Source organism: Cebus imitator, unplaced genomic scaffold (genome assembly GCF_001604975.1).
Source record: "Cebus imitator isolate Cc_AM_T3 unplaced genomic scaffold, Cebus_imitator-1.0 Scaffold213, whole genome shotgun sequence".
NCBI lineage: Eukaryota > Metazoa > Chordata > Mammalia > Primates > Cebidae > Cebus > Cebus imitator.
This window is the reverse complement of record NW_016107528.1, coordinates 677386-692875: the sequence shown is the minus strand read 5'-3', so window position 1 is coordinate 692875 and position 15490 is coordinate 677386. Positions and strand designations below refer to the sequence as shown.

The following is a 15490-nucleotide window of genomic DNA, read 5'->3' as shown; positions in this document are numbered from 1 at the left end:
TGCGTACCTGTAGACCCAGCTAGTCAGGAGGTTAAGGTAGGAGGATCACCTGAGCCCAGGAATTTGGGGCTGCAGTGAGCTGTGATTAAATCACTGCACTCAAGCCTGGGCAACAGAAAGAGATCTTGTCTCTCTCTCTCTCTCTCTCTCTTTTTTAAGGAAACAAAATAATATAGTAGCTCAAAAAGCCAAAACCTGGTTCTTTGAAAAGACCTATAAAATTTGCCAAGGTAACAAATTACTAGAAGACTAATAAGGAGGTTAAGGGGAGAACAGAGATATAAAGACACAAATGAACAGTATTAGGAATGTGTTTTAAAAGAATCTCAAAGATGGAAGATAAAGACATCTAGAGAACTTCTCAACAACTTTGTTACCAAATGAAAAGAAATAAAAAAGTTCCTAGAAAATTAACTCACCAAAAATGACTCAAGAATCAATAAAAAAAAAACCCAAGTGCCCTACAGAAACTACTTAAATATCTGCATCAGAAAGATGCAGGGAGATTGGGTTTTACAGGTGAGTTCTACCAAACTCTCAAAGGACAAATCATTCAAATGTCATACAACTTTTCCAGGAAACAGAGAAATTACTCACCAACTCATTCTACAGACCAACATAACCTTGATATGAAAGTTCAAAAGAAAATTATAAACCTCTTACTCATAAGTATATACAAAATCTCAAAAACAAATATTAGCAAACCAAACCCAACAGTAAACTGAATGGATAAAATATATTATGACTAATTGGGTTTATCCCAGTATGCAAGGGTATTGAACATTGGAACATCTAAAAAAGGCAACCTACATTAATAAAAAAATAAACTGATCTTTCCAGATAAAAGTATGACATAATTTAACACCATTCATGACTTAACATATATTTAGCAAACTAAGGAAAGGTGACAATTTGTTCATAACAGCAAAATGGGAAACAACCCAAATGTCCATGAGAATTCTTTGTTTTGTTTTCTGAGACAGTGTCTTGCTCTGTTACCCAGGCTGGAGAGCAGTGGTGCGATTTCCCCTCACTGCGACCTCCGCCTCCTGGGTTCAAGCAATTCTTCTGCCTCCTCAGCCTCCCGAGTAGCTGGGACTACAGGCGTGTACCACCACATCCAGGTAATTTTTGTATTTTTCTGTAGAGACATGGTTTCACCACATTGGCCAGGCTGGTCTCAAACTCTTTCCTGGCCTCAAGTAATCCACCCACCTCAGCCTCCCATAGTGCTGGGAATACAGGCGTTGAGCCACCATGCCTGGCCAGTAATGTTCTTAAAATGGGTGGTGGTTCAAAACATTAAGCTTTATGGCTTACATATGACATTTTTAATACAATAGATTTTTTTAAATAGAAAGTTCTTTAATAAAAATTCTATAATGAAGTCACAGGGAAACAATTATTCTTGGGAATCCTACCTCTCACTAGTTGGAAAAGAAGTCATTATATGAAAAGATACTTGCACACACGTTTACAGCAGCACAATTCACAGTTTTAAAAATATGGAAACAGCCCAAATGCCCATCAATCAATGAGTGTATACACACACACACACACACACACACACACACACACACACGAATACTATTCAGCCATAAAAAGAAATAATGGTATTTGCAGCAACCTGGATGGAACTGCAGACCATTATTCTTAGTGAAGTAACTCAGGAATGGAAATAGCATATATTCTCACTCACAAGCAGGAGCTAAGCTATGAAGAAGCAAAGGCATAAGAATGATACAATGAATGGACTTTGGGGACTTGAGGGACGGCGTGGGGGGTGTGAGGGATAAAAGACTACAAATTGGGTACCATGTCTACTGCTCCAGTAATGGGTGCACCACAATCTCACAAATTACCACTAAAGAACTTACTCATCTAACAAAATACCACCTGTTCTCCAAAAACCTACGTAAATAAAAATTAAAATGATGGTACAAAAGTAGCAGGTTCTAAAAATTAACCCAGTTTACATTGTTATTAGCACGTAATCCTGAGGAAAATATATAATCATTTCCTTTCCAATTCTTAGCAGTTTTAAATCTCACAGTAGTTTCAGGGATTAGTGCTCTCACTTTCATGAATGTAATAAAATACTGTCACTGATATATATCATGGCAATCCCCATAATACATATTATACATAAAGATTCTACAATGAAGTCACAGGATAGAATAAAAGCACAGCAATAAAAATAAAGAAGTCACAGCAATAAAAATAAAGAAGCCCCCTAATACTAATAAATGATGAGGTATAGATGCTCTTCTTGAATACTATGAAACCCACCAAAATAAAACAAAAGAAATAAAGTCCATTTAAAATGGATTTAGTGTGTTAGTGTACACAATCACCAACAACTAGCCACAATGAATATCTCCCAATATCGTTATACTTGGACCAAATCCAGAGAAGAGGCCCGAATATTGAACAAGAACTTAAAAAAAAATCCATATACTAAAAAACCACTAAGTAAAAGAACTCAATTATGTATGAGACTTCAGTATGAGCTCTAAGGACTCAATAATCTTCCAACCTTTCTCCACAGAGATCTGCCTAAACCAGAGTGAAAAAATTAAAGGAAGATGAGAAAAGACTTGGTGGTAAAGAGTTTAACTAAAGTGGTACTAAGGGCTGCCAGCTGTCCTGACTTCTAATCCTTTTCATTATCCCAAGTAGCTGAAACACTAAACACTTAGAATTCAGTGTCAAGTCATTCAAGTAGAGACTTCAGAGTATAACAGTAATGTGCATACAAATTACCTGGTGATCGCATTAAAACATACATTCTGATGCAGTAGTACTGGTTGGGCATGAGATTCTTAATTTCTAAGAAGTTTCTAGGTAACGCCAATGCTACCGTTCTGTCAATCACATTAAGAGAAGATTCTTACGTCCACCAAAAGACATTAACTAGAAAACATTCTTAAGAGAACCATTTGTAATAGGCAAATACTGGAAACAACCCAAATGACCATCAATATTTTAATTTACAGTATATTTACATAGTGGAATATCATACATCCACAAATAACCTATAACTACTTCTAACAACTTGGAGAAAACCTCAACACAAGAAGAGCATAATGTATGATGCCATTTTATATGACTGCCATTTATAGGGAAAACTGATCTATGCTGTTAGAAATCACAATAGTAGTCACCTCTGGACAGAGGGACAGTGCCTGGAAGAAAAAGGAAGGCTTCAAGGGTGCTTTTAATCATGCTGTATTTCTTGATCTGAGTGCTGGCTTTGAGGGAGTGTTCAGTTTGTGATAATTTAGTGAGCTGTACATTTATGCTGTGTATCTTACTAAAATACATATTGAATCTGTGTGTACACTATGTTTCAATAAAGTTTTTTTTTTTTTTTAAAGAACCTGTTCTGGCCTAGAAAGTTTCATGGACAAATTCTGTATGACTTGTAAAAAACAAGTAATTTTCATATTCCAGAGCTTATAGGAAAACACGAAAAGCTTGAAACCAAAGTCAAATGAGGACAACATGAGAGAAGAAAGCTATACGCCAATCTGACATTAATTCAGAAGTGCTAAATAAAATATCTAATTTCATCGAATACTACAATAAAAGGGTCACATAAGGCTTATCCCAGGAATACAAAGCTGATTTAAAAATTCATTTACTACATTAATAGATGTAAGGGAGAAATAACAGAAATCAGTAATTCTAAAAAACTATTTGATAACATTCAACTGCCATTCCTGAACAAAACAAATATTCAATAGAAATGAAAAGAAACTCTCTTGGCATGATTAAAAAAAATATCAGTAGCCTAATGCAAACATCAAATTATAAAAATTTGGGAGCATTCCCATTGAAGTGAGGAAAAACCTAGATGCTTGTTATTTCTATTACTCATCAATTAACTGTAGATTTTATCCAATGCTTTAAGACAACAAAGAACAAAATCGTGTTAAGAGATAAAATTTGCATCACACATTAATAGGGAAAAGATAGAATGCTTAGACGGTGATGGAAAAACTAGGTTGCTATATGGAAAGAAATAAAATTGGATCCCTATTTCTCACCATATTGATAAAAGGGGTTCAATGGTACATTTAAACATCGTTAGGATTGTAAATTTTATATTACGTGTAGTTTACCACAGTTCACAAACAAAACTCCACAATAACTAAAAACCCATAACCAGGACCAGAAAAACTTTAATGTCAAAGATTCCTTTTTTGTGAGCCATTTAGGTATACTCATACTGCATACACTATGTCTTAATTTGCCACTCAAATATGGCCACCATGATTCAAAAAAAAAAAAAGGATGAGTTCAGATGATTAAAAGCTAAATGTGAAAGGCAAAAAGTCTAAGGAGGATGGTGTAGGAGGCTACTTTTTGACAGAGATAGGGAAGAGTTTCTTAAACTACAAAATCAAATCAAGGAGCAAAAAAAATTGTTGAATGACTTCAGAATTAAATTTTTCTTTTTTTCTTTTTTTTGAGACAGAGTCTTGCTCTGTCACCAGGCGCCAGGCTGGAGTACAATGGCATGATCTCGGCTCACTGCAACCTCTTCCTCCTGGGTTCAAGCAATTCTCCTGCCTCAGCCTCCTGAGTAGCTGGGACTACAGGTACACACCACCACGTTCAGCTAATTTCTGTATTTTTAGTACAGATGGGGTTTCACCATGTTGGTCAGGATGGTCTCGATCTCTTGACCTTGTGATCTGTCTGCCTCAGCCTCCCAAAGTGCTGGGATTACAGGCATGAGCCAAGGCACCCGGCCCAGAATTAAATTTTTGATTAGTAAGGCATATAATGAACAAAGTTTATAGACAACAGATTGGAAGAAGATATTCAGTGTCTAAATCAGAAGAGAGCCTAAAATCTAGAATATTAACAATGCCTGCCAATCAACAATAGGAAGAGCTAGCCCAATAGAAAAGTAAGACTAAAAATATGAATAGGCAACTTACAAAAGTAGCAACTTACAGAATAACATGCATATGAAGAGACAGTCAGATACATGCACATTAAAACAATGAGCCTGGGCATGGTGGCTCACGCCTATAACCCCTGCACTTTGGGAGGCCAAGGCAGGAGGATTACTTGAGTTCAGTAGTTCAAGACCAGCCTGGGCAACACAGCAAGACGTCATCTCTGCTAAAAATTTTAAAAATCAGCCAGGCACGATGGCATAAGTCTGTAGTCCCAATTACTCAGGAGGCTAAGGCAGGAGGATTGCTTGAGCCTGGGTGATTGAAGCTGCAGTGAGCTATGGTTGCAGCATTGCACTCCAGCCTGGACACCAGAGCAAGGTCCTGTCTCCAAAAAAAAAAAAAAAGATTTGACTTTATACTCAAATAGTCTGGTTAAAATTAAAAGACTGAATCATGTCAAATGCTGGTGGGGCTATGAGAACCCTCACAACCTAATGACAGGTGTATAGACTGGTATAGCTATTCTGGAGAGCAATTTTTGAAATATTTAGACAAATTAAGTACATTACCCCATCCGTAATCCTGTAATTCTACTTGAGTCCACTATCCATAGTAATTCTCACTTGGACCCATAAATGAACATATATAAGAATGCCCATCCTATGGTAGCAGAGGGGAACAGGAGGTAATCTCAGTGCCTATCATGGAGAGAGAACGGGGGTAGATAAAACTTGGTGATGAAAGTATATGAAATACCATGCAATCATTAGAAATAAGAAAATCAATTATCAATTAGGAATATATTTTAAACAGTGATGGGGGAAAGTAAAAAAACAGATCTTAGGCACAATAATTCTTCTAAATTAAAAATACACACCAAAATGTGCTCAGAAAACACACATTTAAAAACATACACAGAGCAGCCATGTCCTCCACCTTTCCCTTCTGAGCTGATGCTGCCTGGCTCATGTCAGCCTCTAGCCTGCCCTAAATTAGTTATGGAGTTCCAATGGAGAAATATTTGCGGTTGATGTGGAAATTACCAAACAATCTGTACTATCAAGATCATGTTGAAAGATTTGGGAATAAATGACTGAAGGAGATGATGACCCAGTTCCTCTATGAAATGTTAATGATGCAGTATTTTAAAAGATCGTTCAGTGGTACACCCACCATAAAGATGACCCTCCTCTTCCTGAGAACAATGAGAAGAAAAGTGAACAGATAAAAATCCTGTTTGGGACCAAGAATTCCTGAAAATTTACCAAGGAACTCTTTGAACTTACTCTGGCTGCAAGCTACTATCAAAAGTTTGTTACATGAAAGACTGCTGATAATATGATCAAGGATAAAACACCTGTGGACATTCCCAAGCCCTTCAATATCAAAATGACTTTACTGAATGGGCATAAGCCCAGGTACACAGAACCAGTGGTATGAAGAAAAGCGAAATGTGCCTGACATTGTAAAGATTGTTCCAAATACTAGTTGCAGTGCTCTAGAGTTTCTAATTATTAATATTAAATAGTAGACAAATCCAACAGCAAATCGACTGTATTAGCAGAATACTGTCATTGCATGTGTAGTCTCAGTACAGATTCCAAACCTATTGCTGAGTTTCTTTCAGTGTGACTGAAGTTTTTTTTCTTTACTCTGAAAAAAACTGAACTGTGGGTTCTCTACAGAAACTGGCATTTTGGCATTTCCCTCCTTTTGTAAAGCAATTTCTGCCTTTTGTTATCCAGTTTGTTATCCAGTTAACTTTATTGGCCTTTTAAAAGTTAACATTGCAAATAAAACAACTTGCAAAAAGTTTTCTTAAAAAAAAAAAAAAAAAAGGAAGAAGACACATACATACAAAAGAATTGCTCCTTTGGGGAAGTGGAGGGCAAGAAATCCCTAAAACTTCCTCTCACAGTTTGTCTAGAAAAAAAATTCAAATAAAAAATGAGTAATAACAAATCAGCAAAAGCAACATAGGAGCTGTACAATACAGTGAGGACAGAGAGGGAGGAAGGGAAGGCTGAAACTAGCATATACAGCTATAAAAACTTAAATCTCAGAGACTAGAGGATCCTGCTCTCCCAAACAAAATAGGCTGGCCCTGGCCCAATCACTTGACAGTAGAGCCCATCAGTGTGCCTCCACATAGGGCTGAGTTTCAAGTCGTCATTTTAATGATCCACCCCCAGATACAAGGCAGGCAAGGCTCAGCAGAAACTTTTTTTTAAGAGACAGTGTCTCACTCCATAGGCCTGGCTGCAGGGCAGTGGTACGATCAATGCTCACTGTAACCTCAAAATTCTAGGCTCCAGCAATCCTCTTACTTTGGCCTCGTGAGTAGCTGGGATTACAGGTGCAAGTCACCATGCCCAGTTAATTTTAAAAAATTATTTGTACAGCCAGTGTCTCACTTTGCTTCCCAGGCTGGTCCTGAACCCCTGGCTTCAAAAAATTCTCCCACCTCAGCCTCCCAAAGCAGAGGGATTATAGGCATAAGCCACCACGCCCAGCTCCTATTTGAAATTTTAAAGCCAAGTAATGTGAAATTTTTTTCACTTAATTTTGAAAATAATCAGATAATACCAGTTGTTTAGAAGGGCTTCATGACTATTACGTAAAAGCAAGATGTGATATAATGGAATCCCATTTCTGTAAAATAAAGAATGAAAAGAAAAGCATGTCTACATACAATTTTAAGAGCATGAAAAAGGTATAGAAGGTAAGCATAGTAAGCAAAAGAAAAGCAAGAAAGGTATTTACAATAAAAGAAATATACGTATTAATGTATTTTACCAGTGGTATACAATCATGTATGTGAGAATATACACAGAAATCTAAAAAATCAGAGTCAACAAACATCAATGGTGGCTAAATTTAGGGGCTAAAGTTTCAGATTTTATTTCTCCCTTTTTACATTGTTTTAAAACAGTAAGCATATTTAGGTATTGGCTTCGCATACATTCACTGGCCTGGTTTATATTTCCGTAATAAGAAAATTTTCATGAAAAAAATAAAAAATTATGAAGAACTACAAAAGTACGTGCTATCTAGAAGAAGGTAAGCAGGCAATCAAAATTTTTATTAGTGATTTTCATTAATATTTCATTTCATCAGCCTAAACATTCATAGGTCTAATGCTAAAAAAAAACTTAGCTTTTAGTTGGTGGTCATTTCAGTCTAGTTTCTTGAAAATTCCAACACAAAACAGTGTTATGCTTTAATATACTACAGACCTAAACTTTCACTCCTTTACAAAAATTGGCTTCTGTTTAAACCTCAAAAAAACCATGTTTCTGATTACACAATCTTCTATGCATATAGACATATTAAGAGGTATCTGTTACATTTATTCATTTGTCTTTCCGGAATACCGTAAGTACATACAGAGTTTATATGGTAGAAGCAAAATTAGCCCTTTGCTGGGGTTTCAGCAGGGAGGATTACAAGAACTTTTGAGAATCTGAATATTTCTATATTAAACCACTGATTTTAAATGTTTATAAAAGATAAACGTATCTTGAAAATAGTAAAGGCACCGCTTTTAAGCTTAACTTTTGTCAAGAGATTTACCTTGACCTTAAGAAAGATGTTCATGAAAATAGATTTGCTTTAACCTGATAAATTTATTCTCAAACTACCCTCACATTTTGGAAACTACCTCACCATGGGCGTTTTCCACCATGGGCCAGGTTTCATTGATGCTGCAGCTCCTTTGACTATAAAATGCTTTACCTCATCTACTAATTTTTGATAAGAGAAATGATAATACTACTACCTGATGCCACCAGGCCCTCTTCCTTATGCCAGTCAGCCTTAAAAGTAGTAGTAACTCAATTCAGAGACTCACAGTAAAGTCTTAGTAACTTGAATTCACTGAAAGTAGATGATGGTTGCCAGGATCAGGGGAGAGGAGGAAATGGGGAGTTATTGTTGAATGGGTACAGAGTTCCAGTTTGGGGACAAGAAAGTTCTGGGAGTTGATGGTGGATGATGGTTACAGAGTAATGTGACTGTACCTAACAACCTAATGCTGTTGAAATGTACACATTAAAATGGTAAATTTTATGTTATGTATACATCATAGTTTAATTTTTTTTAAAAAGAGACAGTGTCTCACTCCATTGCTTAGGCAGGAGTGCAGTGGCATGATCTTAGTTCACTGTAGCCTTGAACTCCTGGGCTCAAGTGATGCTCAACATGCCAAGTATTAGGACTACAGGCACAGGCCACCATGACCAGCTAATTTTTAAATTTTTTATAGATATAGACTCTAACTATGTTGCCCAGGCTGATCTCAAATGAACATTTGATCTCCTGACCTCAAATGGTCTTCCTACTTCAGCCTCCCAAAGTGCTGGGATTACAGGCAAGAGTCACTGAGCCTGGCCAAAATTATTTTAATGTAGTAACAAATGCATTCCATCCTGCTTTAGACTTCAACAATGTGAAAAACTACTGCCATGAATTCAATTTCCCAGCCTAGTTCTACCACTTCCACCCAACTTCCAATCTACAACCACCCTGAGTTGGACAACCCAGGGACAAAAATGATGGTGGGAGGGGCAACCCAAGTGAAAACAAGTTCAGAGTGAGGTTGGAAGGAGAGTGCAGCAGGACGGATATGGGTTCCTTTACCTTGACACTTGTTTCTATTGTTCACTTGTGACCCTTCCCAAATCAGTTTTCTAATCCTAAAGAAACTCACAATATCCTGAGGGTATGGCAGATTTGGCTTAAACAGTTATTATCCTGTCAGGTCACCAGCATTGTAACCTGCTTCAACCTTATAGTCCTATGTCCTCCCTTATGTCAGGAACCCTGATGATGATGTCCTAGCAGCCTGGAAGCTGAGTTGGGCAAAGGTTTTACAGTAACCCATTAAATCAAATAGTACAGTCTGTAACAGTCTATACTCTCGCCTCTCTCTCTTCCTCTAACTAGAAGTACCCCCATTCCACAATATCCAAATCAGAAGGAACTTTCACTAAGAAATTTTTTTAAAATACCCTCTGTAATATGCCTGCTAGTTTGTTCTTCATTCTGTAGTTGAAACCCTTAAACTAAAAAGGGCTTTACCTTTTCCCCCCACACATACCTGAGGATGAAGCGGCAGCCCTGTTAAAATTGTCTCCATTTTCTCCAGAATACCTATCCTGTGAGAAGGAAGAAAGAAAAGACTAGTTTCCTACTTTGAATAAATATTTGTCATTTATTTCACAAATACTAGAGAATTATAACAATTGAGCTTTGTGCAGAACAAAATAATGATAGACTGTAAGGTTTTCTGGATCACTGGACGTTCCTTTACTAATTATTCTAAGGCATCTTCACTTGAACATTGTATATATAACACTAATATATATACACTAATATAATCACTAGAACAGTAGTCAGAAAGCTACAGCCACAGGCCAAATCTGGTAGGCCACCTGATTTTGTAAACAGTTGTATTGGTGCACTACGACAGCAAAGTTGTGACAGGCAGGTAAGGCCTTTAAAGTCTAAATTAATTACTAACTGGCCCTTTATAGAAAGGGTTTCCTGACACCTGACTTAAAATAAAAGTTTAGTCATTTAAATCACCCATACTCCTGAAAAGTACAATCAGGCTTGGTGTGGTAGCTCACACATGTAATCCCAGCACCGTGGGAGGCTGGGGCAGGAGGATCACTTGAGCCCAGGAATTCAAGACCAGCCTGGACAACATGGCAAAACCCTGACTCTACTAAAAATACAAAAAGTTATCCAGGTGTGGTGGCATGAGCCTGTAGTCCCAGCTACTCAGGAGGCTGACTTGTGCATGGGAAGCAGAGGTGGAAGGGGGCGAAGATCAAACCATTTCACTCCCACCTGGGTAACAGAATGAGACCCTGTCTCAAAATATAAAAATAGAAAATATAATATTATAAAATCTGACAAAATAATACATGAATAAATCAATGCTGGTCAATATACATTATTGTTTGCAGAGTTCCATATACTACAATAGTAGAGTATTAGTGATTTAACACTTATCTTTGCTCTAGAAAAGTACTACAGAAAATTTTAAAACCTCTACTATGTTCATAATGAAACCAATTAATGGTACTCTCATGTTTTAAAAAGGAATTCACTGGCTGGGCATGGTGGCTTATGCCTGTAATCCCAGCACTTTGGGAGGCCGAGGCGGGCAGATCACCTGAGGTTGCAAGTTCGAGACCAGCCTGACCAATATGGAGAAAGACCATCTATACTAAAAATACAAAATTAGCTGGGTGTGGTGGCGCATGCCTATAATCCCTGCTACTTGGGAGGCTGAGGCAGGAGAATAGCTTGAACCCAGGAGGCAAAGGTTGCGGTGAGCCAAGTTCCCGCCACTGCATTCCAGCCTGGGCAAGAGCTAAATTTCATCTCAAAGAAAAAAAAAAAAGGAATTCATTGTAAATTCACTTATGCACTGAAAACAATTTATCTATATATGCAATCTGCCACTGCATTACAATTACAATGAAAACGTGTATCCTCAGCTATAGCATCAGAATATTCACAGTTAATTTTAATCAAATTTGTCACAGCAGTAGCTGAAGACTGTCTTTGCTCTCAAATACGAATTATTCCACTCTCCCTACTTTAGGCTAAAGAAAATTATTTACTATTAGCACACATGCATTACATAAGCAATGGTAGAATGACTGTTGGATTTAGAAAATTCACCTTCTGTTATAAAATCAAAAGCTGAATGCCAAGTTAATATTTGGAACCTTCCAACATTTTCTATGGACAGCTCTAGATTAACGACAATTTGAGTAATTTTTTTCTTACTTCTAACTCTAAGGGTGTCCTTATTATCATTAAGCTACACCTTTATTTCTCACATAAGCTTTCTTTAATTACAGCTAAAGTTCAGAATAGAGAAATCTTGCACATGACAATCAGAATTTAATAATTTAAGAATGAAAGGAAATCCACAGATGATATCTTAATCAACTGACTACATTAGAATAGTCACAGTGTTCCTTCAAAGAAGTTCATTTAACTAAGTCCCAACCCCACAGAGAGTGCACCAAAGAAGGCATCTTTAGGTAACATCTATTTGCTAAAACTTCTTTCACAAAGCCACTGACTTTTAAAACTACTTCTATAAAGCTTAGAAGTCATCCAAACATTTTTCTGAGTTATCATTAAGAGCACAAAAACAACAGCATACTTGAAATGCCTTGGGGTTTCGGTAATGCTACAGTTTGAAAAAAAAAAAAAAAGTTTCAGTTTATTACTATCACAGACATTAAAACAAACAAGAACAATTATCCAATCTTTTCTATTTAAAAACTGAAGACATTTTTCTTGTTTATAATGCTCAAAGTAGTATAGAGTAAATAGAGCCAAAAAAGAAAAAAAAAGGATGGTTTTACAAGTGTTATAAAACACTCCGGCACTGAAGAACCGAAAAACTTATTAGATCATCTTCAAGCTATGGAACTTAATATCCCACATATATCCAACTTACAAATTCCAAGGGTGAATTCTGAACAAGACATCAAAAATAATTTGCAACAGAATTTTATCATAAAAAAGCTCAAACGGCCAGGTGTGGTAGCTCATGCCTGTAATTCCAACACTTTGGGAGGCTGAGACAGGCAGATCACCTGAGATCTGAAGTTCAAGACCAGCCCGTCCAATATGGTGTAACCCCATTTCTACTAAAAATACAAAAATTAGCTAGGCCTGGTAGCAGGCACTTGTAATCCCAACTACTTGGGAGGCTGAGGCAAGGAATCGCTTGAACCTGGGAGGTAGAGGTGGCAGTGAGCTGAGAACTCGCCACTGCACTCCAGTCTGGGTGACAGAGCAAGACTCTGTCTCAAAAAAATAAAAGGGCCAGAGCAAATGAAATTAAGTTAAAGATTTTGAGATGGGATTACCCTGGATTATCTGCATGAGTCCTAATTGCCATCACAAGTGTCCATATAATAGAGAGAGAAGGAAATAACACAAAGACCGACAAAGGAGGTGGCAACGTGGGAGCCAAGAGATATGTAGCCACAAGCTGAGGAATGCCTACAGCCACTAGAAGCTAGAAGGAGCAAAGATTCTGTCCTAGAACCTCCAGAGGGAGGGCAGCCCAGCTGACATCTTGATTTTTAACTTCCGGCTTCCAGAACTATGAGAATAAATAATGTTGCTTTAAGTTACCCAGTTTGTGGTAATCTGTTATAGCAGCCACAGAAAATTAATATATTAGCCTTCTTCCTGTTGCCCTAATAACCCAAGTTTGTCCCCTCCTCCTTCTCAAAGGTTCCTTGAGAACCTTTTGTACATGATGTCCTGTTGGGACTCTCTTAAGTTTCAGGCTCATGAGTCACAGTCTCAGAGAAGCCTTCCCTCTCCAACTAAATGCATCCCACATCAGTTTCACACATACATTTCCCTAATTTTTTATAGTACTTTTCACTATAATTATTTGGTTCTCAAATGCATTTATTCTGTCTTCTCCAGTAAAATACAACATCTGTAACAGCAAGCACCTTATGTTCACCACTATCTCCAGCACCTACTAGGACTCAAAGATATGTTGAATGAATCACAGGTCTTGTCATTAGCTTACCATTTAACATACTTAGCTGTAAACCATTTATAATCTCTCAAACCACCCAAATGAACCAATTCAGAAATTTCAAATATTTAACACTTAAGGGTTCTCATATGCAGCTACAAATAATCCTTTTGCATTCTGATGAACACTTATTTTTCACCTGTATTCTAATTATTTTCAATGTTGGAATATCACATATACGTTTATTTTCTTATCTCAACGATTACTACTAACATTGCTACTGCTGCTTAATAAAACTGTAATTGTGGATGGTCTAATTATTCAGTTACTGTTTCCACTTTAACCACAAGAGGTTTTGGCTTTTGAAATGTGCCACAAAAACTGGAAGTAGATCAGACAGAAGTGATCAGACAGAAGTGACCAGGCTTACTTTCATGGTCAGTTAACAAGAAGCCTTACAGCTAGTAAGTAAGCAATGGAGTTATCTAATACACTCACCATACCCATCCGTTCTAATACTCATCCCACTAAGCCTCCAAGAAATGTGCAAATGCCTAATTATCAAGATTTCTGGACTATATAATTGATAGATTATCAACTCTTTCTTAACTTCACATCTTTCACTGTTCCATCCCCAGGTGGTATACTCACTTCAAAATCTAGAATTGAGAAGTTCTACCCAAAATTCTACCAGTTCTACTAGAACAATGGCCTATTATTTCAAAATTATATAAGCATAGGTCAACATTTAGTCTCCAAATAAAGCTCCTGAGAAGCACTCAGAAAAGGATGATCACAGAGAGAGCTGCTATAAATTCAAAAGCCCAGCTTTCTCTTGAAAAGCAAACTCAGAACAAATCAAAATGGTGTCTTTAAAAGAAATGGAATAAAAGACTTTAGATTTCTTCTATATAAAATTGTAATGTATTCATCTCTAGTTTCTGTACTTTATTTTCTGAGACAGAGTCTTGCTCCGTTGCCTAGGCTGGGGTGCAGTTGCTGGGTCTCAGCTCACTGCAATCTCCACCTCCAGATTTCAAGCAAGTCTCCTGCCTCAGCCACCCGGGCAGCTGAGGCTACTGGTGTGTGCCACTATGCCCAGCTAATTTTTCGTATTTTTAGTAGAGAAGGGGTTTTGCTATGTTGACCAGGCTGGTCTGGAACTCCTGGCCTCAAATGATCTGGCTGCCTTGGCCTCCCAAAATGCTGGGATGTCAAGTGTGAGCCACTGCACTGGCCATCTCTGCACTTTTTATTCAGCCTAGGAAGGCAAAGATCCTGATTGCACCATGTTCCTTCACGTCAACTAAGCCAAAGAATAATGGCACAATCAGCACAGCACCAGGTGTTAAGTCCGCAGACAAATGCAAAAGGCATACTACAAATTCACCAAACATAAATAAATGTACTAAGCATCATAAGGTAGACTTGTCAACATACTCAATTTAGTATTCCCAGTTTCAAGAAGCTACGTTATTGAACAGCATAAAGATTCCAAAAAGGTAAATCTGAAAGATCTGACAGTCATCCTCAGAAACCCAATGCAATAAATTTTCACAACACCCTACAGTACAGTACGCTGTTTAAACACTTCATAAAGACAAAAATCTCAGACTAAAAAAATAAATTGGACAGATGGCTATTAAGACCAGAGGGAATAAAGTATGTATCTGTGAATTAAACTTTGTATTATAACAAATCTATTGAGAACAAGGGGGAAAAAGAAGTATAAAAAATGCCCTCGGAACAAGTAATTCCATTTCTGAAAAAATATTCCCAAATTAAAACAAGACATAAACATTTATGACAATAACAGAGTGAGTTACTAACACCACTAAAATTCCTACAAAAGTTGTAACATGGAATAGTTAGTGATGAAGTGTGGAAAAAAGATGGATTCAAAAGTTACTGCTATATGGCCGGGCATGGTGGCCCATGCCTATAATCCCAGCACTTGGGAGGCCAAAGTGGGAGGATCATCTGAGGTCAGGAGTTCAAGACCAGCCTGGCCAACAGAGTGAAACCCTGTCTCCACTAAAAA

The 15490-nt window shown here is 37.3% G+C and overlaps 1 protein-coding gene across 3 annotated transcripts in view; it reads right to left on the bottom strand.

Annotated features, from left to right (window-relative positions):
- DDX4 (DEAD-box helicase 4) overlaps positions 1 to 15490 on the bottom strand; it is a 70234-nt gene that overhangs the window by 51967 nt on the left and 2777 nt on the right. For all 3 annotated transcript variants that reach the window (XM_037745777.1, XM_037745778.1, XM_037745779.1), the window contains exon 3: positions 10012 to 10069. In XM_037745777.1, the coding sequence (XP_037601705.1) occupies positions 10012 to 10069 (58 nt within the window). The remainder of the gene's footprint in view (positions 1 to 10011; positions 10070 to 15490) is intronic.